The 25,033-nt window shown below is 35.2% G+C and overlaps 1 protein-coding gene across 1 annotated transcript in view; it reads left to right on the top strand.

Moving 5' to 3' along the window:
- Positions 1–25,033, top strand: part of PTPRR (protein tyrosine phosphatase receptor type R) — a 96,377-nt gene that overhangs the window by 12,895 nt on the left and 58,449 nt on the right. The window contains exon 2 of the mRNA XM_058191442.1: positions 267–571. Within this exon, the coding sequence (XP_058047425.1) occupies positions 267–571 (305 nt within the window). The remainder of the gene's footprint in view (positions 1–266; positions 572–25,033) is intronic.

Here is a 25,033-nt window from a genome sequence, read left to right as displayed (position 1 = left end):
AATGTGTGAAGGTATACTTTTAATAAAAAATATAAAAGGTAAGTATCACTAAATTGACCACCAATTAGTCATATGCATTTATTCCTAATTTTAGGCTACTGTATAAGTCTGAGATTTGACTTTTTAGACGTTACCCAATGTTGCTTATACCTCATGACAGTAATGTTCCTTGAATGACCAAATATTTGTTTTTCTTTTTTATGAAGAATAATTTAACATCGTATTTTTGCTCTGTTTTAAGGATTGTCTTCTTTTTCCTTAAATAGGATGTTTTTCAGGAGACAGTGGACACTTTTTGGCAGTTCATCAGAGGAAGAATTGGAAGCCAATGTTCATTTATCATCGTGCACAAAGTATTGAGAAAAGTTTGGATACCAGTGATCAGAAGTATTATGGAAAAAATTTCCACTTGCCTTCCCATGTAAAAATAGGCAAGTTGCACCCTGCAATCATAGTTAAATCAGCATTCTCCAGACCGGCATTTGACCCGAGTCTCAATCTCCTAGCTATGACCGGGGAGCACCAGGAAGTGGAAAACCTGCCCATCCCAGCAGCTAATGTAATCACTATGGTAAGAACCTTTGCTCTTCTAAGGCATTTTAGTTTCTTAAATCATAGCTCAACTCAGGAATGCTTAGTTCAACTTTCTGAAACAGGTACTCAGTAGATGCATAAGGATAGTACCAGTGGTGGAATTCAAACTTTTTTACTACCGGTTCTGTGGGCATGGCAGGGAAAGGATACTGCAAAATCTCCATTCCCCCCCTACTCTGGGTTTCATGTCCCACTCCTCCGCTGACGGCCGGGTCAGGGAAATCCGAATCAGGCTTGCCTCTGAAGCTCTGCCCAAAGTCCTAGCAAAGTCCTCAGAGCAGGCAGGAGACCAGAAAGTGACTTCAGCAAGATAAGTTCGACTTTGCCTGACTCAGAGACTGCCAGAAAGCAGATCCTTTATATAGGCCATGGGGTGTGGCTCCATGACTCAGCACTCATTAAGGCCTGCCCCTCCCTTCCTTCTGTTGCCTCCGCCTATCCAGTCTTCTGATGCGAGGGTCACTCCAATCAGCAGCTGTTGGAAATAAACTTTCTTCAGGCTCACATGCTGTGGAGGAGGGGGAGGGGTCTAGCTGCTCCGTTTGCCTGGGCATGGAGCCAGGGCTGGGACCGGGAGGTGCCCCCTCCTCTTCAGCTTGTCTGGGCATGGAGCCAGGACTGGGGCCGGGAGGCATACATTCCTCCGTGTTCGGGAGCAGATAAGAAGGCCCCGGCTGCTGTGAGAGCGGGCAAGACACAACACTGGGGCCAGCCAGAGGTGGTATTTGTCAGTTCTCCGAACTACTCAAAATTTCCGCTACCAGTTCTGTAGAACATGTCAGAACCTGCTGAATAGCACCCCTGGATAGTACTGTAGGAAATCTCAGTCAATATTGTCTGACCATATATGAATAGTAGCAAGTTGAGAAAGCCTGCTTTATCATGTTCTTGGTTTCCAGAATTCTAATGGAAACTTTCTTGGAGGAGTCTGTTTGAGGAACTGAGACCTGAATTTTCTACCACCACCACTGAATGTAGTTCAAGAATTGACACCTAATTTATTCTGAAGTCCACTTAAAAAATTCTCCAAAGTTTATAGTGAACGTGATCAAAGATAGCATGGATGAAATCCAAATTCAGCCTTTTTTATTATTATAGGTTTTGGTTGTTAAGGTAATTCCTTCAGAAAGGAAGGAAGGAAGGAAGGAAGGAAGGAAGGAAGGAAGGAAGGAAGGAAGGAAAGAAAGAAAAGAAAAGAAAAAGTGGAAGCATGCATTAGGTCCCCAATATGTTTGATGTTTAAAAGAAAATAAAATGATGGCTCCATTTTGGGGATGCATTCCTGGGGGTTCTCAGCTGCCATATTAAATATCTCAATAAAATAATGTAAAGCCCTTATTAGTATAGTCCCAAATACCACAGGATGAATTATCAAATTTGTGCTTGAAGAAACCATTTGTGAATTTGAACTAAGGCTCTACTTGTAGGCTACAGAAAAGATCCCATCAATCCCATCTTAGCTATTATTTATTTATTTATTTATTTATTTATTTATTTATTCGCACTTTTATACCGCCCTATCTCCCTAGGGACTCAGCTATCCTAAACAATATTCATTTTTATAAGCCTTATAAGTATTTGCATTAATGATACAAATCTCGATGTCTCAAGGGTAGTATGAAAACTCCTTGCCATGGTTTGAATCTTTCCAAGTGAATTTTTTAAACATAATTTCTACTTGAAGCCCAAACTCGGCCTATTTATAGTAATTGTTCTCATATAGCCACTCTATTAAATCTCCATTAAATACCTAGTAGGAAACTTGATTTTCTCTTTTTTAATGTTTTTGCACAAAATAGTGACTGTGATTAAAATGAGTCCAACTGAGAACCATATGGGCAGTTTGGCTGGACATAAGACTGTGAATTATGAATCCAGAGAGGATCATTTAGTAGTGTACAATCTTCTATCAGTATATATCCGTGGGCCACTGTTCTTTTTGCCTTGCTCGCCTTGGATGGAAAAAAAACATCATTCCAAGCTTAATTATAGGAGGGCCAGTTGTTACCTGGCTAATAGTGCCTCTGAGAAGCCTTAAGAGAATTTTTATCAGTGGGGTTTCTCTTATATGCAGGAGAAGCTTTTACCCTTCAGGCACTTTTAACAAATTTGGTTTTGAGAGCTGTGTTTTTCCCCACTCTGTATCGCAAATAAAGCTTTTATAGAATGAATCCATGTTTATTTCTGCAAAAGGAGAGCTCTGCTGTTTGCTTCTTTCTCATTCTTTCCGGTTTGGTATTTTTGGGAGAATGGAAATAACTGGTTTTGCTTATCAACATTTGTTTTTCAGGAACTGCTCTGAAAGAGTTCTTTTTCTCCAAGATCTTTTGGAGGATTGTATTGTTTTCCATCATTGTTATTGTAGGACAGGGCAAGAGTGCAGAATCTTTTGATGTTTCACACTCATAGTAGGCCAAGTGAAGTCATACAGCAAGGAGGGTTGCAACATACTTACTGTATGAGGGGCTAAAATTTTGTCCCTTCTTCTGTTTGGTGGAGATATATTTGAGGCATATTTTTAGGTTTTGCTTTTCCCTTGCTCCCAAGGGAATGGGAAACTGAAATTCATTGTGGTTAGATAAGAGCCTGGGTTGAAAGCTTTCGATTGATCTCTGAGGTTTCATATTGCTCAACTCTATCCACATAATTGATTATCCTGTATTTCATAGAAGGATTTCTTCAAACATAGATATTTGTATATGCTTGTATGTATTTCTGCAATAGATTCTTTGTGTAATGTATATAATCTGTGATGTGCTTATGTGTGTATGTATATAAAGAGAGAGAATGATAGATAGATAGATAGATAGATAGATAGATAGATAGATAGATAGATAGATAGATGATAGACAGACATAGATAGACATAGATAGATTAGATGATTAGATTAGATTAGATTAGATTAGATTAGATTAGATTAGATTAGATTTCCCTTCTCATCCTTATGTGTGGTATGCATCTTCCTCAGTCTTGATCCTCTACCATAGGCCTAAGAGTTTGAGCGTTCTGCACAGGATCTGTGCAGAAGAGAGAGCTCTGATGTAATTCCTGGGATCTGTTGGAGCCATTCTCATTTTAGGAGTCACAGCTCCCATCACCACTGAAACCACTTTGGCCTTTACTTTGTATATCATCCCCATTTCCACCTGCAGGCCTGGAATTTCTCCAGTTTCTCATACTCTTTCCTGATGTTCCTGTCACTTGGCACCGCTACATCTGTCACCACTGCTATTTTCTGGTCTTTGTCTACTATCTCAATGTCTGGTTGATTAGTTAGTACCTGATTAGTTAATACTAATTAGTTAGTATTAGTTAGTACTTGTCTGGATCTGGAAATCCCACAGGATCTTAGCCCTCTTATTTTCCATAACTTTTTGTTATGGAATCTCGCATCTTGAGATACTGTAGCTCAATTTAAGGCTCAAGCAGACTTCTCTGGCACTGCATATGAGAGAATATATGTATCTGTCATTTGGGAATGGTTGCTTACGCATTCCTTTTATATGATAAAAAAATTTAACACTCTTACTAAGGGACCCTCAAACAGCAAAGTACAGAACGTCAACCAATCAGCATGCAGAGCACACACCTCTGCAGTTGGAATTTGGGAGGTGTTTGAGTCTACCCGACTGCAGCCCTGTGCAACCTCTGCTTACCCCCCAACCCCTTCACAGCGTAGGTATGTGGCGACAGCTATGGGCAGTTGCAGACACCTCTAAATTAGGCTTTCTCTGAAAAGTTTGCTATGAGACTAAAAGGAGAGGTTTGGTGGGAGGGATAAAATACGCATTGTTCTGAGCTCTTTGGGAAAAGGATGGGATGATAAAAGAACAACCAGAGAGACGTCCGGTTGGCTCCACTTCATTGATGGTGGTCTTTTTTAGACCGCTAACCCCATGAGTCCATAGAGCCGCCAGGACAGTGTAAATCAGCTGTCCGGCGGCTTGAAAATCTCTCCCTTGGGTGAAGAGGGAGAGATGAGCATTCGGGCTGAAGTTGAGCCCCCCAGAGAAACCCCAGGAAAGTTTCTGGAGGCTTGAGGGGAGCGCTCCTTCTAAAGCCTGAAAGAAGCTCTGGACCCGGAGGGCATCTGCCTTTTGGCAGAAAAAAAGGTAGCGTCCAATCTCTGCGGCAGAAATGGATTTGTGATGGATTGTAACGCGGATAGAGCAGAAACTGGAGTTCTAGCATTTGTTTGCAAGAAGATTGTAAACCCCTAATAGAGGACACATTTGTTGCGAAGATAGGAGAGAAGAAAGCAAATGGCATTTTGTGGAATGCAAGCAAATGGCGATTTGTGTATTGGAAACGAAAGTTAAGGCAATGCTTATTAACAGCCAGTGTGGAATCAGGAGGTATACAAGAAGATACTGACTAAATGGAAGAAATGAGAATTTTATGATTTATATTTTTTCTTCTTCTTTGGGATTATAGTGATTCAGAAGAAAAGCCTTTTGAATTTTTTCTTTTTAACCCTTTTTTGTCCTTTTTTTGTTTTTGTTTTTGTTTTGTTTTTTGTTACTGGGTAGGTTATATATTTTAAAAATGGCTTTTAAGCAAATAGTACCAAAAGCCACTAAAAATTTTGAAACTTCTTCAGTTCAGATACGAAAATTAAAAGAAGATATTAAAGAGGAATTAAGGAATTTTTTACAGTAGTTTTTGGAGGCTCATCTTTCAGAAATAGATCAAAAATTTGATGAAATAGAGAAAGAGATGTTGGATTTTAAGGAAGTGGTGGAAGAGCAAAAGAGGGAAATGAAAATGGTAAAGGATGCAATTTCACAAATATTAAGGTCTTGTATTCAAATGGAGGATAGTTTGGAGGAATTTAATAAAGTTAATTTAGAGTTGCAAAGGAAAATAGAGGAAATTCAAAAGAATCAAAATAACTGGAACTTAGATAATAAGATAGAAGATATACAGGCTAAGGTAGATAGGGCAGATGAAGAAAGAGTAATATTACAATATAGATTAATGGAATATGCTATAAGGGTGAGGAGGTTGAAGGAAGGTAGGAAGGAAAATTTAAAACAGATTTTTACGCAAACTTTTGCTCAGAGCCAGAAGACTTTGAGATTAATATTGAAAGAATTTATCGTATTAATTCTTGGTGGGCAAGACAAAATAGATTACTGAGGGATGTGGTTATTTATTTTACAACTAAAAAGGTTAGGTATGAAATCTTGCAAGCTTTTTATAAAAATAAATCTCAAATATTGGGACAAGATATAAAAATAATGAAGGAAATTCCTCCCAAAATGTTAAGAAAGAGAAGAGAATTTGCTTTTTTAGTGGATGAGTTTAAGAAACATCAGATATATTTTAGATGGGAAGTTCCAATGGGTTTGTCAGTGAATTTTAAAGGTAGAAAGTATTTTCTTAGTACAGTTATGAAAGCAAGAAATTTTTACATTAATGTTTTAAAGAGTGGGAATCCTTTGTTGTCAGATGCTAAGTTAACTGGTCTGGAGATGATGGAAAATAGAATAGGAGAGGGGAGGAATGTTTAAGATGTGAATATGATGATTATGGTTGATTTTTAGAATTGATTTGTTTAGGATATAAATTATAGGATTTTTGTTATTTGTTATTTGTAAGGTATAAACCTATGGGATGATACTATTTAATTTTGAAGGATGGAAAGTAAAATTTATGAATTTAGATAATGTTGTGGATGTAATGATGTTAATTGTTTACTGTTACATTGTGGATGTAATTTAAATGATTATTCGTTTTAATTGATATGCCTTGGATATAAGTTTATAGATAGCAAAAGTTATGAAGTTAAGTTGGAAATACCGTACCTGAGAGACTTTATTCGAATTGATATTTGATTGATGGAGTAATATTGGAAGACTGGACAATAAATGTTATGACAATTGAAGAAATATATTAGTGATGAATATTTGAGTTCGAGAGATGGACTGTAATCTAAGAAATGGACTTATGAAGAAATATACAAGTGGGGAAAAAATTTGAATGTGAGAAGGTAATCTATAAGACTGTAATCTAAGAAATGGACTTATGAAGAAATATACAAGTGGGGAAAAAATTTGAATGTGAGAAGGTGGACTAATTTTAAAAATGGACTGTAAGAAGACGTAATCTATGAAGGGAAGATTGTACTTGTATTGTTCTTTTTTTATTATTCTTTCTTATCTCTTTATTTTTATTGTAAGGGGATTTAAAGTTTCAGAGAGGGGTGGGAGTTTATGTATAAGTATATCTTAGCTTGTGACTGTTGCTCTGGGAAGTCCGGGGGGGTAGGGGGTAGGGGAAGAGGGGTGGAAAATGATACATGGATTGGTTATCAATGTACAGTAATGATTGAAGATATGAAATTAAAATTTGAAATGAAATTGGGGCTGCTCGACTGCCATTTCAGAAGGAAAGGGAGAGAGGAGTAGAAGGAGGGAAGAAAGTAGGTAGGAAAGAGGTGAGAAAGAGGAGGGGAATAAGAAGGTTAGACAGGGTGGAAGAAGGGAGGAGTGGAGAAGGAGGAGAGGAAGTAGTAAAGTGAAGGAGATGAAGGATGGGAAAGTAGTAGAGGGTAGAGGGAGGTTGTGAAGAAAGGAAGTGGCAGTCGGGCAGGCCCGAATCAGTAATAAATATAAATTAATGATTAATGATGGATAAAAGATTGTACATAAATGTTGAAAAATGGAAATAAAACTTTTTTGAAAAAAAAAAAAAGAACAACCAGAGCAACCATAATATATCCTTTGTGCTTTGGACCCAAAAGATTTTAATTCACAGTCTACAGCAAAATCAGTTGCTTTGCCTAATCAGACCTAAGAGTGGGGATTCCAAGCCTGATTAGAACTCAGGGCATGCTAGTGACTATCAAACTGAAGTTGCAGGAGAAAGATCTCAACTGAAGTGAAAGCCTTAGTTTTTATCTTGCTAGTTATTCTTACATGGTCAATCCAAGGAGACAATTGGAAAGGATGATGTTGTTATATAATTACATTTCTTGAATTTCTTATGACAGATTAGGATTGCCTAGAAAATATTCCCAAAGGGACATGGTGGCTCAGGGGCTAGGATGTTGAGCTTGTCGGCAACAACTAGCACGTATGTGCGAGGGGAACCTTTACCTTTACCTTAGAAAATATTCAAAATGAAAAAGATCTTCTGCAGTTTCTAAGACTGAAAATCAGGCTTGTCAGATGTTACATCTTTTTTATCCTGCTCTACGGAATAGAGAGTTGGTCTCTGACAGAAAACCACTTGAAGAAACTAGAAGCATTTGAAATGTGGATTTACAGATGGCTATTATAAGCTGGGTTAACAAAATCACAAATGAGGAGGTGATAAGCCACCTAGGAAAGCAAAGGGAAATCATCAAAGCCATTAAAAACCAAAGAATATTTTGGACATGTAATGCGACACCCAGAAAAATGCAGCATCCTTCACTTAATCCTCCAGAGAAAGATTGAAGGTAAACGAGACCTGGCAGAAAAAGAACATCATGGCTTCAAAACCTAAGGGACTGGTTTGGACAATACTCAGCAGCACTTTTTCATGTGGCTGTTGAGAAAAATAGGATTGCCAATATGATCGCCAACGTCCGATGATGGATATGGCACAAGAAGAAGAAGAAAATATTGTTTTTCTCTCTCACCTAACCTTTTTTTAAGAGAACAAGACCCTGAATTCAATTTAGGTTTTGATTTCTGAAAAGGAGAAGAGGAGATGGAGGGCAATTGCTGCTATTAAGAGTGAAATTTTCGGTTTTGAAAATAAAGCTTACAGGAAGCAGTTATTCGGTACACTACCCTTTCAAAGGCTGAGAGTTCAGTGGGTATACTTAAGAATGAATGAAATTGATTTGTGACTCTAGCAATAAAGGTTTTGTGCAAATGAACAGTATCAGGATTTAGCCTGAGGGGGTTTATTTAGAGACAGAGCCTCTTCAGAAGATTTTTATGGACCCTTGAAAGGTTTCTAATTCAATAACACTTTTATCTAGTATGGATTATTTATTTATTTTTCTACTAAATAGCACCGGTAATGCAATTTCAGATTCTTGAAGCACAATTTGATAACAATATTGAAATTACACATAATATTATATGCCTGTTTATATTGTGATTTTAGATGTTACATTAATTTTAACATAAAATACAATGTGCTTTTTTCTAATTTCTTGTATGACTTCACATTTTCTTTCTTTATGTTCCCTTTCCATTCTTTCTATTGGAAGACTCTTTTTTCTAATATTTTTATACTTATGCTTTTTCTTTTGCAGTCCAACTTCCACTGTCATTTTTTCAGTTATTTTATTTCATTCCATGTCCATTTATTTTCAAGATCCATTCCTGACACTACAAAAAAATGGTTTGTTCCATATTCAAAACTTCTTATCATTCCTGCATTCTTAATTAATTCTGTTCAATTTTTGCTTTTAAAATTTATATCAATTTCTTTGTCACATGTATGTGTGAATTGACTTATGCTTAAGCCATGGACTCAAAAGACACCCTTCTGGACAAAGACTAATCAATCACCATTCTTATATCTGTAAATGTTTTTCCTTTATCATCTTATCCCATCCAGTCATGTCAACTATAATTTTCCCTCTCCTATATTGCCTTTATTCATAATTTTTCCCAAACTCATATCTGGTTCTTGTAATATTACTTTTCAGAATGTAAGTAATATTTGATTTTTATCAAGTGATGGATTTCAATTTCTCCATTTTATCATCTAAGGCAGCTCAGGCATGCATACACATGTCAACTATGGGCTTGTCCAGGTCATCATAGGACTTATACAAATACCTTAGCCATATTAGATCTAGTTGTCACTTTGGAGAAAGTAAAATGAGATCTAGTATTAGAGGATATTTCTATTTAAAACTAATATTATGAAAAATGTAAAAGAGTTATTTTTATTTTTAGACTTATGTTATATATGATATTTTGTCTTAGGGATAAATTAATCCCATATTTTTGCATTGGAGATAGAGTGAAGTTCAGGTTATAGTTCCATTTCATTGCGGTATCTCATTAAAGTTAATGTCAGGGTAATTGTTAAGACATATTTCAGGGTTAGTTACATTTAAAATAAGGTTGAAATTTTAGCATAGGTTTATTATCATATAATTTAATTGGAGATGTGGAGTATGGTATGGTTCCAATTTTATTTTCTTGGAGCAGAGGTTATATTTACAATCAGTATGTGTATTAGAGAACGTGTATGTAAAGAATATTAATTTTGTTGTTGAGTTAAACAGGAATCCTGAATTTATGTTAATGAGTTTATGCTCCCTGTTTTCTCCATATCCTAAAAAAGAACATGAGTGTGGTCATACAATTGGCACTATTCAGCCATGCATTGATTACATATCTAATAGGCTTATAACCCTCCTCATAATATGGCATGAGAGTTATTACTTTATAAGAATCAGTTTTAGGTTGTTAAAAATATTGATACTTTTGAAGTGACAATTATTAAGATCATAAGAACACATGTCAACTCATTTATATAAATTACTCTAAGGTAAAATATACTGTAGCTATAAATGTATTATTTATGTACTTTGATAATAATTACACCATTTAACTACAGATAGAATTCTAAATATTTACAGTTAAAATGATGTATCATACCTTTTGTTTCTTTTTTCTTTTTTAAAAACTGCCCTGTGCTTTTTTCTTTGACAATGCATGTATTTTTATCTTTGTGAGGTTTTTCCCCATTTCTCTGCCATTATTTTAAGTGCAATAAAAATACATTTTAAAAAAGATTATATGTAATGTTCTCTAAGATACATAGTTATTGGGTTTTTAATATAGGATATTTAACTCTTCGTTCTAGTGTTCTTGCAGATGGCTAATAGTAATACCTATCTTTACAATATTATAGTATTTATTATTTTTAAAAAATACTATAAGGTTAATTTGTAAAAACATAAAGAAAAACAATATATAGTCTTAGGTGCTTTTAGAATAATCCAGAGAGTTCTTTTGTGCCTTAATGAAATTAAGAAATCTCTGTTCCTCAAAACTATCTTTTGTTGTTGGGCAGTTTCCATTATTCCAACATATTAAAATGATGAATAAAGACTAGAGAATTTTAATATTTAAAATTCATACTATTTGGCTTTTGTATATTCAGAAATGGAGAAATTCAGTATTTAATTCACAAGCTCCCTTCTTTCAGGTTTCACATATATTTTGGCTGGCATAACTGAACACTTTTTTGGCTCATTTAACTTAAGTGTGAGTCACCAAATCATCAGTTATTTTAAGAAGAAGCTTCATTGTTTTTCTGAGATTAAATATGAGATTTGATATGAAATATCATGGCATTTTTTTTGTAGTACCTGCTGATATTTCTCCCTGCAAATGCACAAACTGCTATTTCTACGACATTTTTGCTTCTCTTTTTATAATTCTTTTTCACATTTAAAGCAATTGTGCTTTTTTCTCACATTTACTGTACTTTAATGGGAATAACCTGCACAATTAATATAACTGAAAAGGCTTCTAAGACCATTAGCTTTTGATTCATGCTTTCAATACACACATGTGGAAGAACTGAAAATCCAAGGAGTTTTGAAGGATAAATATCAAATTACATGCAGCCCATTTTACCCATTACATAGAGCTATTCAAATGGTGAAACATAGATATGATCATGCAGAGAAAACCAAAGAAAAAAATTGAGTAAGAGTCTCTTCTACCACTCAAGTATCTTTTTGCTACCTTTTTTGAAAAGGTAGCAGAAATGTTTAAGACTTCAAGGCATTTTATTGTTCTTTTTAGCTAATCTATATGTTTTCTTTAATATATAATAGCTTCCCCTTTTTTCATCTTTTGTTCTTTTATTCCGGTTAACAAGTTGACTGCTTAATTTTCTGATTAGTGACCATTGTAGAAGTTACTTACAAGGTCTGTCTAGAAAAGACAGTATGCTTTAGGAAATAAATGATAGATTTACATTTTTAAATTTTCTATGGCTCACTGCTGAAAATTTAAATAGGTAGATTTATATGTGTTTTTCTGAAATCATAACAAAATCAATACTGCTGTACTTACTACATAAATATGAACTGTGGGGACCACCGTGGCATTGTTTGCTATAAATGTTTAGGGCTCAGAGCTTTCCTTTGATAACAGATATAATTTCTTCCATCCAAAATCAGGGATGTTTATTTCAAGGATTGGGGTCTGATCTGATTTATTCATTTCAACTGAGGATATTGTAGCAGATTCATATGCATGTGCCTTATCAAAACCAAATCTTATTATGAGAGATTTCTTGTTTTCCATACTTTCTCTCCAGCAATAAGTCCAACTGCATCCAAAAATACAACAATGGTATGCTAATAATAGCATTCATATAATTATTTCACAATTACCCCATTAATTTGTAAACTTTTGCCACCATGAAATATAATTTCTTTTCCAATTACTGGGATATTGCTTTTATATAATAAAGGCAGCTGGTAAAATATGTGTTCCTTTAGCCAATTCTTCCTTCCTGAATTATTTCTTACTTTATTTAACTATAACAAAGAAAATCACAGAGAGACAGCTAGAGGCAATATCTGCTTGTTTGTTAATGAACAGAGCAATGAATCTTGAGTGTAATTGATGTGGTGCATGTTTTTACAAAATCCAGAACTACCCATTTAGATTTTCCTAGAATCTAGAATGATGTTACTTCAAAGAGCTGTTTTAAATACATTAGTAACAAATGAATGATTAGCATAATTCAAACTGACAGACAGCAGAAACTCCTGCTAAAAGACAATTTCTATAAATCTTACATTGATGTTCTTGGTTCTTTATTATATCATTATGTCAAAATGACTTTGTAAAGGTTTTAGAAAGCTTAATTTTTTGCAAAGCATATCCATCACTAAATAGAAGTCAGTTTACAATATAGTGAGCGGAATTTCAAACAGTTATCTAAAGATCCTCTGTTACAGTGTAGGAAAGAGTAGAATGACTGGCAAGTAGACTCAGCACCATGGAAAGCTCCATACACAAAAAATGTGGCAGATGAGCTGAGGTTTTTCCATTCGACCCACCTCATCTTGTCTGAAGAAAGTGAATACAGCTCACTGACCTACTGGATGGGCATCTATTCTCTTTTTTGTAGTCTCCCATAAACATTTTTTACTGCATTAGACATATGCGTTGGAACAAAAGGTACCAATTTATCAGGAGTAATAATCACAGGAAGTGGTATTTGGCTCACATTTTTTTAAAACACAGGACCATCTACTTCATATTACATACAGGAATCTGAGTCAAATTCATATTACATACAGGAATCTCAGCCTTCCACCCTTTATAAGGTAGGTAAAATGAGGACCCAGATTGTTGGGGGGGCAATAAGTTGACTTTGTAAAAAAATATACAAATAGAATGAGACTATTGCCTTATACATTGTAAGCCACCCTGAGTCTTCGGAGAAGGGCGGGGTATAAATGTAAACAAAACAAAAAATCTTCTCCAATTTTTCAGCCAATTGTATACATCCTTAGTCTCACCCCTACTATTTTCTCTGATCATGAGAGAATTAAAAGCTAGACTTCGATTAATGGAGACTACCAAGGAAAATGATTGTTTTCTTTATTATACAGGGCATAGAATTACCGCCATGCCCATTAAGTATATCATATCAAACATTAGAACAATAACATCATGGAAAAGCATACTGTTTGATCATCACATATATGGCATGATCTTGACAGTAACAATATTAAAGTGGGTTCTGTAGTGTCATTATTTGATTAACAATGTATATTCTACTTTTCTATTTTAAACAATACGTAGCACTTACAGCTTTCTATGAACATGGTTTGAACATAATACCAGTTTCATTTAATTAAACTAACTTTAAAGTGTCATTTAATACCATAAAACTTTACATTGTAAAACTGCACTCATCATAAAACCCTTAGCAATAAGAAATAGTCACGATTAGTGTATTTGTTATCTATGAAATAGGTATAGATAGGGAAAGAAAATAATAGATAGCAATAAAAATAATTGAAAATTCAGGATCAGACTCCTGTATAACTAGATCAGTTATAATCCCATTGCTTTATTAAAGTTGGCATCTGGAACAAAAAGTGTCACATTGAATTTGTTTTCCTTATCCTTTTCTGTATTTGGATCACTGATGATTATGAGCTTTGTAAAGTAGAACATCCTCAGAAAATAGTTCATCATGTTCTACATGTAATTCTGGAATGAATCACACATTATTACATTATTGTTTACACCATTGTAATATGAAATTAGGGAAAACATTCTTAAGCATGAAATAATGAGGGGGCAGGTCCTCTCTTATATCCAGAAGATCCTTTTGTCTCTGTCTTATAAAACTATGACAAATGTGGTTTAAAGTTGGGATTTGGTGCTCCCTTTATGCCCTGATATCAGAAGACAATGGTATAGATTCCACACCCTGGTTTAAATAAATTATATAGAGAATAGTGAACAATATGAAATTGGTTTCGGATACTTTCAATAGAATAGAATAGATAGAATAGAATTTTTATTGGCCAAGTGTGATTGGACACACAACTTGTCTTGGTGCATACGCTCTCAGTGTACATAAAATATTTTCTGATATATAAAAGAAAACTACTTTCAAATGTTGTAGTTAAATGTCTATTTTTTAACTAGAAACTGCAGAATACTGTTGCAAACCACTCTGTGAGAAGAGGGAGGGACCTTACATAGACTCAAATAAAAGTGAGAAACAAGTGGACTCAGAAAGTACCCTTTCATTCATGTATTTCATATTATAATTGCCAATCATTTCATTTTACAAGAATTAGTTTGGTCACAAAAAATTGGTAGTTTAGTAGGATAATTACACAGCTGTACATTATCAGATGAATACATTCAATATTTCCAATTTTTTAAAAAATTAAAAATTGATGTTTATTTTAAACTACAAAAAATCATATTACAGTATCTTTTGTTCTATCTATTGCTTTAAAAACATATTCTTTCAAAAGAATTAGAGTGTTCAAAAATTTGAAGTACTCAAGGAATGTGGGGCTTTTCCAGGCTTTGAAATAAATATGCAGATGCATCTGGCATCCTCATCACCAGCAGATGGCAACAGAATACAGTGCAGTTATGTGGGCAAGGGCTCCTTTGCTGAGGTTGGGTTATACAGGAGTTCCCCAAACCCTGACCAGAATCTCCAAAAGTCATGCTATGCTGCCTGGTCATTCTGGGAGGTATGGTCTTAAAATGCTGATGGTAACAGGTTGGCCAAGATGTCTTTAAATGGTTGACAACTTAGAAAAGGAGATTCAGTTATACTGATTGGCAGAGTGTGTTGTTGCATAATTGTTCAAAAATAAAGAGAAGAGAGAAAGATTGTATATTCTGATTACTAAATAGAACTCTGTGTGTGTGTGTGTGTGTTTGTGTGTGTGTGTTTGTGATTATATATACCCTATATGTGTATGTGTGTGTGTATATATATGTGTGTGTGTATGTGTGAATGTGTATGTATATGTGTATGTATATATTATAGATATACAGTAGCTATAGATAAATATAGATATATTCACCACTGCAAAAATTAAAAAGCAAGGTTGTATAAAGGCATTTGACTTGTTTCTAAGATTATTAAACCAAACATGATTTTTCCTGGGTTTTTCCAGCTGCAGAGAATAGCCATCACAACATGGGGGAAAATGCAGCTACTTTAAGGAATTATAGATAAGTGCAATGGGAATACCATTATATTGGATTGGACACAAAATATATTCATAATTAGCACCCATGCTCTGAAATTAAATTGATCTGGATGTAATCTTATATTACACGAGTATAATAAACTTAGTTTGTCTCAGAGTTTTTGATGGTGGTTTCTCTCTCCCTCCCTCCTTCCCTCTCTCTCTCTCCCCCTCCTTCCCTCCCCCCCTCTCTCTCTCTGTGAGAGAGAGAGAGAGAGAAAAATCAATTTTGGACACATAAATAACTAAAAATGTTTTTATTTGGCACTACATTCATCCTATCTCGATCTTTAACACACTTCAGATAATTTGCTATTTTACCTGTTTGCAAATTATTGCCTGGCATTAGAGAACTTCTGCAGTTTAACAGCAGCTATGGCCCACTTTAAAATGATTATTCAACTATTGAAATAAAAACATAAGGTGCAACTATATATAAACCAATGAACTGGTTACAGGGGAAATAAAATGAATCTAGGAATAAAATTGGACATGTTTTAATTCCAAAGGAATTCTGATTACATCTTACGGTCTCCATTTATATGAGTTTCCTTTGATTAGGTCAGGAATAGGAAAGTCAGTCCTGAATTTTTCATCATCCGCTCACTTCAAAAGGGTGCTTATATATTTTGCTAAACCTATTCTTGCTTATCACTACTGTCAGAGATAGTTAGAAGTCTGCAAATACAGATGCTCCTCTAACCAAAACGTGACCTATATTGGGCCTGCAATGTCCAGATGCTTCGGGTTACTCTTTGATTAGCTTATATGTTTGTCTGTATTCTGCAACTGGGGTATGTTGTATTTTCCCTGTTGCCTCTAAACTACACCAAAGAGGAGGAAAGGATATCCCTGCTCTAGGCAAATGGAAGTTGAATGGTATTTCACTTATTCCCATCCTAAATGCTATCTGGGATGATCAATATTATTTTTGACATGTTTCTCTGTAACCACCAATGTGCACCAGTCTTTGTATGTCTTCTGCTCACAGCCTTCTAAACAATCCTGTCTTCTTTTGCAACAGAAAGACAACAACATTCTGGGGCAATTAGCTTTTAAGACTTTCTAGGTAAGGAAATCAAACAGAATTTAAATGCACTGTGACAGTTCAGTTGCTGTGAGTCATGTCAACACTAAAGAGTTCCAGGTTTACTGATTAGTTTTCCAAAGGGCAAAGCATATTGCTGTGCATAGAAAAATATCCTTGAAACAGAGTGAAGGCACTGATGCAGTAAGTGAAACCCTCCTGTAAATATTAACTGGCAAAGAGACTATTCTGCATCAGCAAGAGACACCATGCTCAAATAAAGCAGCATCTAAATTCATGGAATATAAGACACACCCAAATTGTATGAAAAAGGGGGAATAGCATTATGCTATTCGATCTGTAAATGTTCTGGAAATATACAGTGATGATTTGCATCTAATAGTACAGTCATATGGACACTGTGGTCTCCCTATTTCATATGCTTCATTTAAATATTTCCATATCTTTTCAGAATCGAAAGAATTGAAGATCAGTGATTGAAAGATGTGTAAGGGAACAATAATAGAATAATAATGGCACTTCAAAATACTTCCAACCATAAAGCTTAGATATACAGTAAAGATAAATTCGGAAGCATTTTAAAGCACTTTGAATGTGGAGAAATGGAAGACTTTTTCAAAGGAAGAAAATTGCAGTGAAGTTCCCCCCCCCACCCCTCCAGCCTTAGATTTCAACATGTTTTACATTACTTTAAATGCAAAAGATTCATCTGAGTGTGCAATTAATATGACAGCAAAAAACTAGTGCTTTGAATTATTACATTTTAAGATCTTAAATCTGTTTTCTTCTTACAATACAAACAAAAAACTAAATGATGTATGCAGCATTTCTAAGCAAAAAAAATTGCCATTGATTTTTTAAAAAAATTATATCCTAGGGGTTGTTACTATGAAGTGCTAAAACAACTGGTGTATTTGAAAAGTAAATTTTAGTTGTGCTTCTTCCTCCCTCCCTCCCTTCTTTCCTTTCTTCCTCCTTCTTTTCCTCACTTCACTATCTATGAAGAAAATTATATTTTCAAGTCATGTCCCAATACAATTTTTAAAAAAATATTTTAAAATAAATAATAATGTCAACATTCAGATTTATGTTGTACTATTTTCATATGGTGTTTAAATATTGGAATTTTAATGCAGAAATTGAACTGATTTATGAATGAAAACATGCATGATTGTTATGGACCAAGAAAAACTTTATGCATTACATAATGAGTGCAGGCATTGCATTATGGGTGCAGGCACATGCGCATGTTGTCGCACACACACATATACTTTTGGCACGCAACAGCAAAAAAGTTAGCCATCACTGCCCTATGACATACTGGTTTACTCAACTGAAGGCTATGAACAGACAGGAATTTTAGTAGTATATAGATGATGATGATGATTATGATGATGATTTATTTATTTATTTATTTATTACTAATTAGGTATTATGACACAGATAGTCAAGGCAAAGCAGGTCCTTTACTGCTCTCAATAAATGTTCCAGCAACAAGCCCTCCAACAACTGGTAAGAGTCCACCCCCAAGCTATCCTGAAGGCAGCCAACCTGGTCCCCCAAACAACAGCCCCTATATTACAAATAAAGTCCACAGAATAGGAGCACACTCACAGGGCAAGGTCCAGGGTTCCAAGTCTAGCCCACCTGGCTAAGCGAGTCCAGGCATAAGACAAATGCAAAGAGCAAAGACAAGTCACAAGGTAAGAGGCAGTTCTAAAGGCAAAGCAAAGCTAAGGGCCAACAGCAGTCCACAAGATAAGGGCAAGGGCCAAGGAAAAAGGCAGAAAGCATTCCTCAAGGGTAGGCAAAGCAAAAGGTGAAAAACAATCTTCAAAGCAAGGGAAGTCAAAAGACATGAATCAAAGCCGGGGGAGTATAAGCCGAAACATACAATTGTTCCTGGCAAAGACTAACTTGTCATTGCTTCTCCTTAAATCACTTCACTTCAGGTGTTCCTTGTGAGGAGGGGTGGGGTGACCTTCCTCCGAGTAGTTTTGCAGCCGTTCTCTGAGCTAGCCTATGCTCTACTCACTCAGTCTTTGGTTCAAGTGGAGGAGTCAGATGTTCCTCATCAGAACATCTGACTCCTCCACTTGAGGAGGATATCTGCTGCCTATTAGTACCACTGTCTGTCAACAGTTGATCATCCACTGTGTCTGTGAGTGCAGGCAGCTCTTCATCTGGTCAACCACCTTTCACAATGCCTGAGGGGCCTGGGACAGCATTGTCTTCAGCCTCTGGCCTCTCCAAACATGCCAAGAGAGACATGCCATCCCTGTCAGATGGTTCCAGTTACAAATCTTCCTCCTCCTCCAAACCAGGCTTCTATGGGGCTATGACATTAGAGAAAAAAGGACAACAGAGATTTCCAGTATCTCATCTGTCTGTAAATCTGCGAAATTGATAGGATAATACGAATGCTTGGAAAACATGAAAAACTTCTATTACTGAGACAAAAAGCACCACTGCATTTTCACCAGAGTGCTGATGTGAGCACATCTTGAAGGAAGGAACTCAGTTTGCAATCATTACAGACAGTGTGATCCTAAATGTGCCTGGGGCATCAGCAGATGAGCAAACAAAAATACTCCAGGTGCCAGAAATATAAAATTCTCATAACAAAATTTGACATTGTACAGTCAACATTTTATTTATAAATCCCAGTAAATTGAAAACTTGGTGAATCTTTCTGTTTTTCTTTTCATCAATGGTTTTAATGTATTATTCACACCACATGCATATTTTCCTCAACTAACAAGAACTTCAAAATGTGTGTTAGGTTTATTAAATAACATGAATAAATGATTGTGGAATTATTGTTGTTATGTACCCTGCCTCTGATAAAGAAGTACCAGAATCAGGTCTTAGCAGAACATCTATCACAGAGAAATGTATAATAATAGGCACTTGTGAATTACATGTCACTGTTTCTGTGATTGAGCTTAGTGTTCCCATGATTGTTAGTTTATGATAATTTTTTTCGTATACATTTTTTGTTGACTTATATAGACTTATAGACTTATATAACAAATCTGTGCCCAGAGTGACTAGATGTAAATGGAGCATCATGTTCCTGCTCATGTCTCTGAGCAACTGGACACCAATATCAATAGCCAACCAAAACTATTAATAACCATCAGTATCAATAGTTGCCAGCTTTGTTGTCAATAGCCAGTAATGATTGACAGTTTTACTGTACATGAATTTATTTATACCCCTTTCACAACATTCTGCCAACATTCCAACTATGAAGTTTTTATGGTCCACCTTACATGTGTTTTCTCTAAGAATGGGATATCATGGGAAGAAAGATGAACAATGGGAAAGGGCAAGTGTATATTCCTACCTGTCTTCCATTCTGCCTGGTGATATAATCAGCCTTTCCTTTGACAAATATTTGGGAACTTATAAGGTGTGACAAATATTTTCTTTCACAAAATTATTCCTGATGAATAGATTCTCCTGACTAAATTATCAATGTTGAAGCAGCCTTTCTCTTGAAATTCTTAGATGCAATGTTCTTAGAATAAATACTTAAAAATAGATGCTTAAAATAAATCTATAAGGGAATCTCATGCCAAGGAGAATAAGAAAGAGCCAGCAACAGGATTTATTTATTTATTTAGTATAGGAGATTACATTGCTAGTACAGGATAGTTATTTGGCTGCCTAAGACTGCTAGTCCATTTGGTTCATCCTCGTGGGCTATCCATAGTACGCCACAGAGGGTGAACTAGCTCCACTCTCAGAATGGTTAATGGCATTCTGCACTGTCATCTGGGGCTTTTCCCTTCACTGATGTTGCCTCATGTTCAAGCGTCGTATTGAGGTAGGTCTGGCACCAGTTGGGATCATACTTCCTCATGAATCTTCATTATTTTTCCCACCAAAGTGGTACCTATTTATCTACTTGCATGTAACATGCCTTCGAACCATTAGGTTGGAAGAAGCTGAGGCAAGTGACAGGGGCTTATTCCATTACATGATGCTAGGACTCGAACTGCCAGAGCACAGATTTTTTTCTAGCAGCTTTAAACCACTGAGCCTGATCCAGCAAAAAAAAAAAGGATTGGAATAGCAGTGAGAAGAAACCCAATGGACTTAGGAACAAATGGGAGCCAGAAAAGGATGGGAGCATAAGTTAATAAGGCAAAACAATAGGCTCTGGATTGGAAATAGGTTGAAAATGATTCCACTTAGACAGGGTTCAACAAGACCAAGCAGAACAACTAAGAGGATCCGAATGCAATGAAGACAGCTCAAAAACAATGAAATTCTATCATCTGACCTTTACTCAGTTCTGCTTTTTGAGTAGGCTATCAATACATTTATTGAAAATTCTTTTGTGGCTAAAATCATACTTAGATACAGGAAACTCTGTGACATGACATTTGTGAATCCATAATTTAAAATAGAGCATAAACTAATCCCAGTAATGTCAGAGTTAATGCTGATTGTTTAAACTGCCAATATTCCTTTCCCAATAGCTTTTATGCATATTCCCCATCAGTGGACAGTTTTTATTTTCTTAAGCTTCAGAGATTTAAGCAGAAGGATGATGACAGATGGTGAGGGGGTGAAGATTAATCTGTAGTTACATAGAGGATAGCAGTAGAGACAAATAATGAATGATACAATGAGAAGGTATCAGTAGCACACTGGCTGCCAGGAAAAAATGAGCCCTGCTAGGGAAAAAAATAGGTGTAGATGAGAAGTGCTTCAGCTTAGTTCATGGTTATCAAAGCTTTTGATTGGGATGTATATTTTTCTCTCTATTCCCCAAAATGCACTTTAGCCATCCCCTTCCCAATGATTCTGCTTGGTATCTTAAAAGAATGGCACAATCTCAGAAGTATTTCTGCAAAAACATTAAATGTCAAAATGTAGACTATTTTTGTTAAATTTGTATGGGGCTTCAGGCCCCTTCTTAGATTGTAAAAAATTCCCTGATGCTCACATGAATCAAGTTTCTAATGCTGGAGATAGATAATTTGTTTCCCACAGCTGATCATGTGCTGTATTTCTGCTAATAAACTTCCTGTTTGATGTGTTATTGTGAGACATGTATACTCTGTGTCAGCCAAATATTTGATACATCCTGTCTGCATCCACTCATATAAGATAGCAATTGAAGTTGTAGTTATTGATAATTATGCATATGTGAACTGAGTTTGTCTCTCATGATTGCTGGCGAGCATCCCATGCTTACAAGATCCAACAGTATGCCCAAGAGCTATCTATGCTAATATCCAACAGGGATGTTGGTAACATGAAATGCAGCAACTCTAATTTGTGACTGTTGGATATTTCTTTCTATGTAAATTAAATCTAATTTAAATGTTATATTCATAATAGGGATTCTTATGCCTCTAGCGTTTTTCTATCCCCTTTGCTGTTTTATTCATCAGAATATATTGCGTAGATTCTGCACATTAATGTGATAAGTACAGTCCATGTCAGTAGTAATCACCAACAAAACTGAAATTCCATGCATAATTTCTTCACTGAACTTAATTTGAATCTAAACAACACATATTTGCATTGGACATGTGAGCTTAAGAAAAAATACAGGCCAAGTTATGCTTGTGTTTTCTTTGCCAAGCATATTCAGTGTGTCAAATGGATTTTGTGCTATTTTTTCTAAGCTATTCATCAGTTGCTTTATGTCAATTGGTAACATACAACTCATTATACGTAATAAAGTCAATATGTATTTACAAAAGTAAAAGCAGCTGAAGTATGTTTTCTTCTTCTAAACCACCCGGTGTCTTTGCAGTACAACTAAGGTTTATAAGGAAAGTGAATTTAAGGACTTAAGAAATAGATGCCAGTTTTCTGAGGCTGCCCTTTGCACTTTTGATAAGATCAGTTTAGTTTAATTTTATTAGATAACTAAGAAGAGAAGCTATCAAGATGAAATATCATGGCAAAGAGAGTACATACTTCATGGCTGGGGGGAAAATGTTGAAGAAAAATAATAAATGTTTATGTTACTTGGATATAATTTTTATTTTATTTTATCATGGCCTTGGGGAACCTAAGAAATGAAATAAAATGAGAAATAGAATGGATTCTATCAAAGCTAGCGAATTATTTGCCAACATCACAAGATGCAAAACACAAAAATTTAAAAAGTTAATCAGTTATTGTTATAGTTTGTTGATGAGTCATAATAACAGAAGTTGTTTTAAAGTTTTTTAGGACAAGAAAAGTATTTATAAAATTGGAACTGCCTAAAAGAAAAATAATTAGAAAAGAGTAGATTAGAGCTTAAAATTAAAAAGGTAATTTTTCCTAGCCCAAAGTTAAGATAATTGGAGATTTTTACCCAAACAGGTTAAGTGCCATAGGCATAGTTTAGCATTCACTGAATGGGACCTCTATTTGTGCCTTCAGTAGCTAGAGCCATTATTTAATTAAATTTGGATTCAATGATCCTTAATAAACTTGTTCTAACAATATAAATGTGTCTCCAATCAAATAAATGTTATTTCTCATACTAGTTTTTTGTTATAAAAAGTTATAAACTTTTTTATAAACATGCTTTATAAGCATGCTTTATTCAGAATGTTAGTGTATGGCTATAGATAAAATTTGATTGAATGAATGTAAATGCATTAATGATTTGGATATTATATTATATTGTTGGAACAAGTTTATTAAGGGTCATTGAATCCAAATTTAATTAAATAATGGCATTAGCTACTGAAGGCACAAATAGCTGTCCCATTCAGTAAATGCTAACCTATGCCGATGACTCTTAATCTTTTTGGGTAAAAATGTCCAATTATGCCATAAAATTAGTGTGAAAATTGTTGTTGTTAAGCTATTTTGAATCCATATTTGATCAAATCAAAATATTTTGTTTCATAAATATTACAGTGTTATTATTTCCATATCACACCAAAAGCTGAGCTGAGTGAATTATGGAATAATACTGCTAATGGGATGGGTGGATTAAACAGCATGGCAACTTGTGAAACAAGTGAAGCTCATGTCTCCACCTCACTGCTGAGTGTCCTGTGATAACCAGCACTTGTTATTTAGATTGCCACGACATTTTATCTAATGACAGGTCTGATCATAACTATCAGATAGCTTCAAGGACGGTCATTCAGTCAAGAACTGTCTTCTCCAAGCATTCTTTTTCTTCTGACAGGTCTTTCTCCAGTTTCTTTACTTTCTGGTTCTCGTAAGCTGCAGGAGCAACAGGCACCTGAGCTGTATCCCAAAGGAGCCAGTCTCAGTAGTTCTGGGACCAGTTATGCAGGCAGTGACTTTACAGGGACTGAATGGGAATTGCTCTCGATTTCTCTGTTGACTTAGAAACCAGTGCATGATTAGAATGACTCACACCCTCTTCAGAAAATGAGCTAGTCAATGAGATACATAGACCTGGGAGCATCAGCTATATCAAAGAAAACTAGAGAAACCTCGATATTACCTAAGGTATAGTGTTCTTTCTTTCTTTCTTTCAGACACAGCAGAACAAACCTCCGTTAGGCAGGGCTGAGATTTTTGATGCATACAAACTTCTTCTTTTACTTCTTTTATATTTAAAAGTATAACCTCAAAGCAAATAGGTAAAGGTACTGTCATAAAAATATGTTTTTGCCCAATTTCTCTTGATTTTATTCAACTGGGGTTACCTAGTCTTGAAAATATCATCCTTTGGATGATATCCTCAGTCTAATAGTCCACAATATTTCCAGGTGAATTTAGTTCAATTTTTATTTGAATTAGAGTTTTTAGGTAAATTTGATCCAATGGCAGTTACTACTGTTTTAACAGCCATGGACAATGTAAGTTATTTTTTAAATGCCCAGTTTTATTGGTCATTTTAACAAGAGTTGCATTTTTAGGTTTTATTTCATTCAATTAATACAAATTACCGGTATTTGGTGTACTTTCTGTAAGTTTCATGACAGGAGAGGAACATTATTTATTTATTTATTTATTTATTAAATTTTTATACCGCCCTTCTCCCAAAGGACTCAGGGCGGTGTACAGCCAAGAGATAAAAAACACAAAAATATACAAAAAAAAATTAAAGCAACAATTTACAACCGAGCATATTAGAAAAAATGGCCAACATTTAAAAATTTAAAATTTAAAATTATGAACCCTAAAATAATAAAACCCCAGTTAAAAATTTAAGAATATTAAAAATATTAAAAATATTAAGCCAGTCTCGCTTGAATAAATAAGTGCGTTTTCAGCTCACGGCGAAAGGTCCGAAGATCAGGCACTTGACGTAGTCCAGGAGGAAATTCGTTCCAGAGCGTAGGAGCTCCCACAGAGAAGGCCCTGCCCCTGGGGGCCGCCAGCCGACATTGTTTGGTGGACGGCACTCTGAGAAGACCCTCTCTGTGAGAGCGTACGGGTCGGTGGGAGGCATGAGGTTAACATAAAAGTAAACATTTCATTTTTATTCTATCATGTTCAGTGTCAAAAATTGGTAGCCCCCAAACCACATTTGGCTTCCAAAGTGATTTCATTTAGTTTATAAGTATTTGCTTGGATATTAAACAAATATTTTAATATCTGCATTATAAATATTAATTTGTAGTTTCATTCAGATAGGGAAAACATATTCATGTGCTGTAAAAGCTAGATTGCTCACATTTTAATATTGCATTTTACATGCAATTTGTTTCTAA

The sequence above is a fragment of the Ahaetulla prasina genome, chromosome 7 (genome assembly GCF_028640845.1).
Source record: "Ahaetulla prasina isolate Xishuangbanna chromosome 7, ASM2864084v1, whole genome shotgun sequence".
In the NCBI taxonomy this organism is placed as follows: domain Eukaryota; kingdom Metazoa; phylum Chordata; class Lepidosauria; order Squamata; family Colubridae; genus Ahaetulla; species Ahaetulla prasina.
The sequence above is the reverse complement of the archived record's forward strand: the minus strand, read 5'-3'. Positions and strand labels throughout refer to the sequence as shown.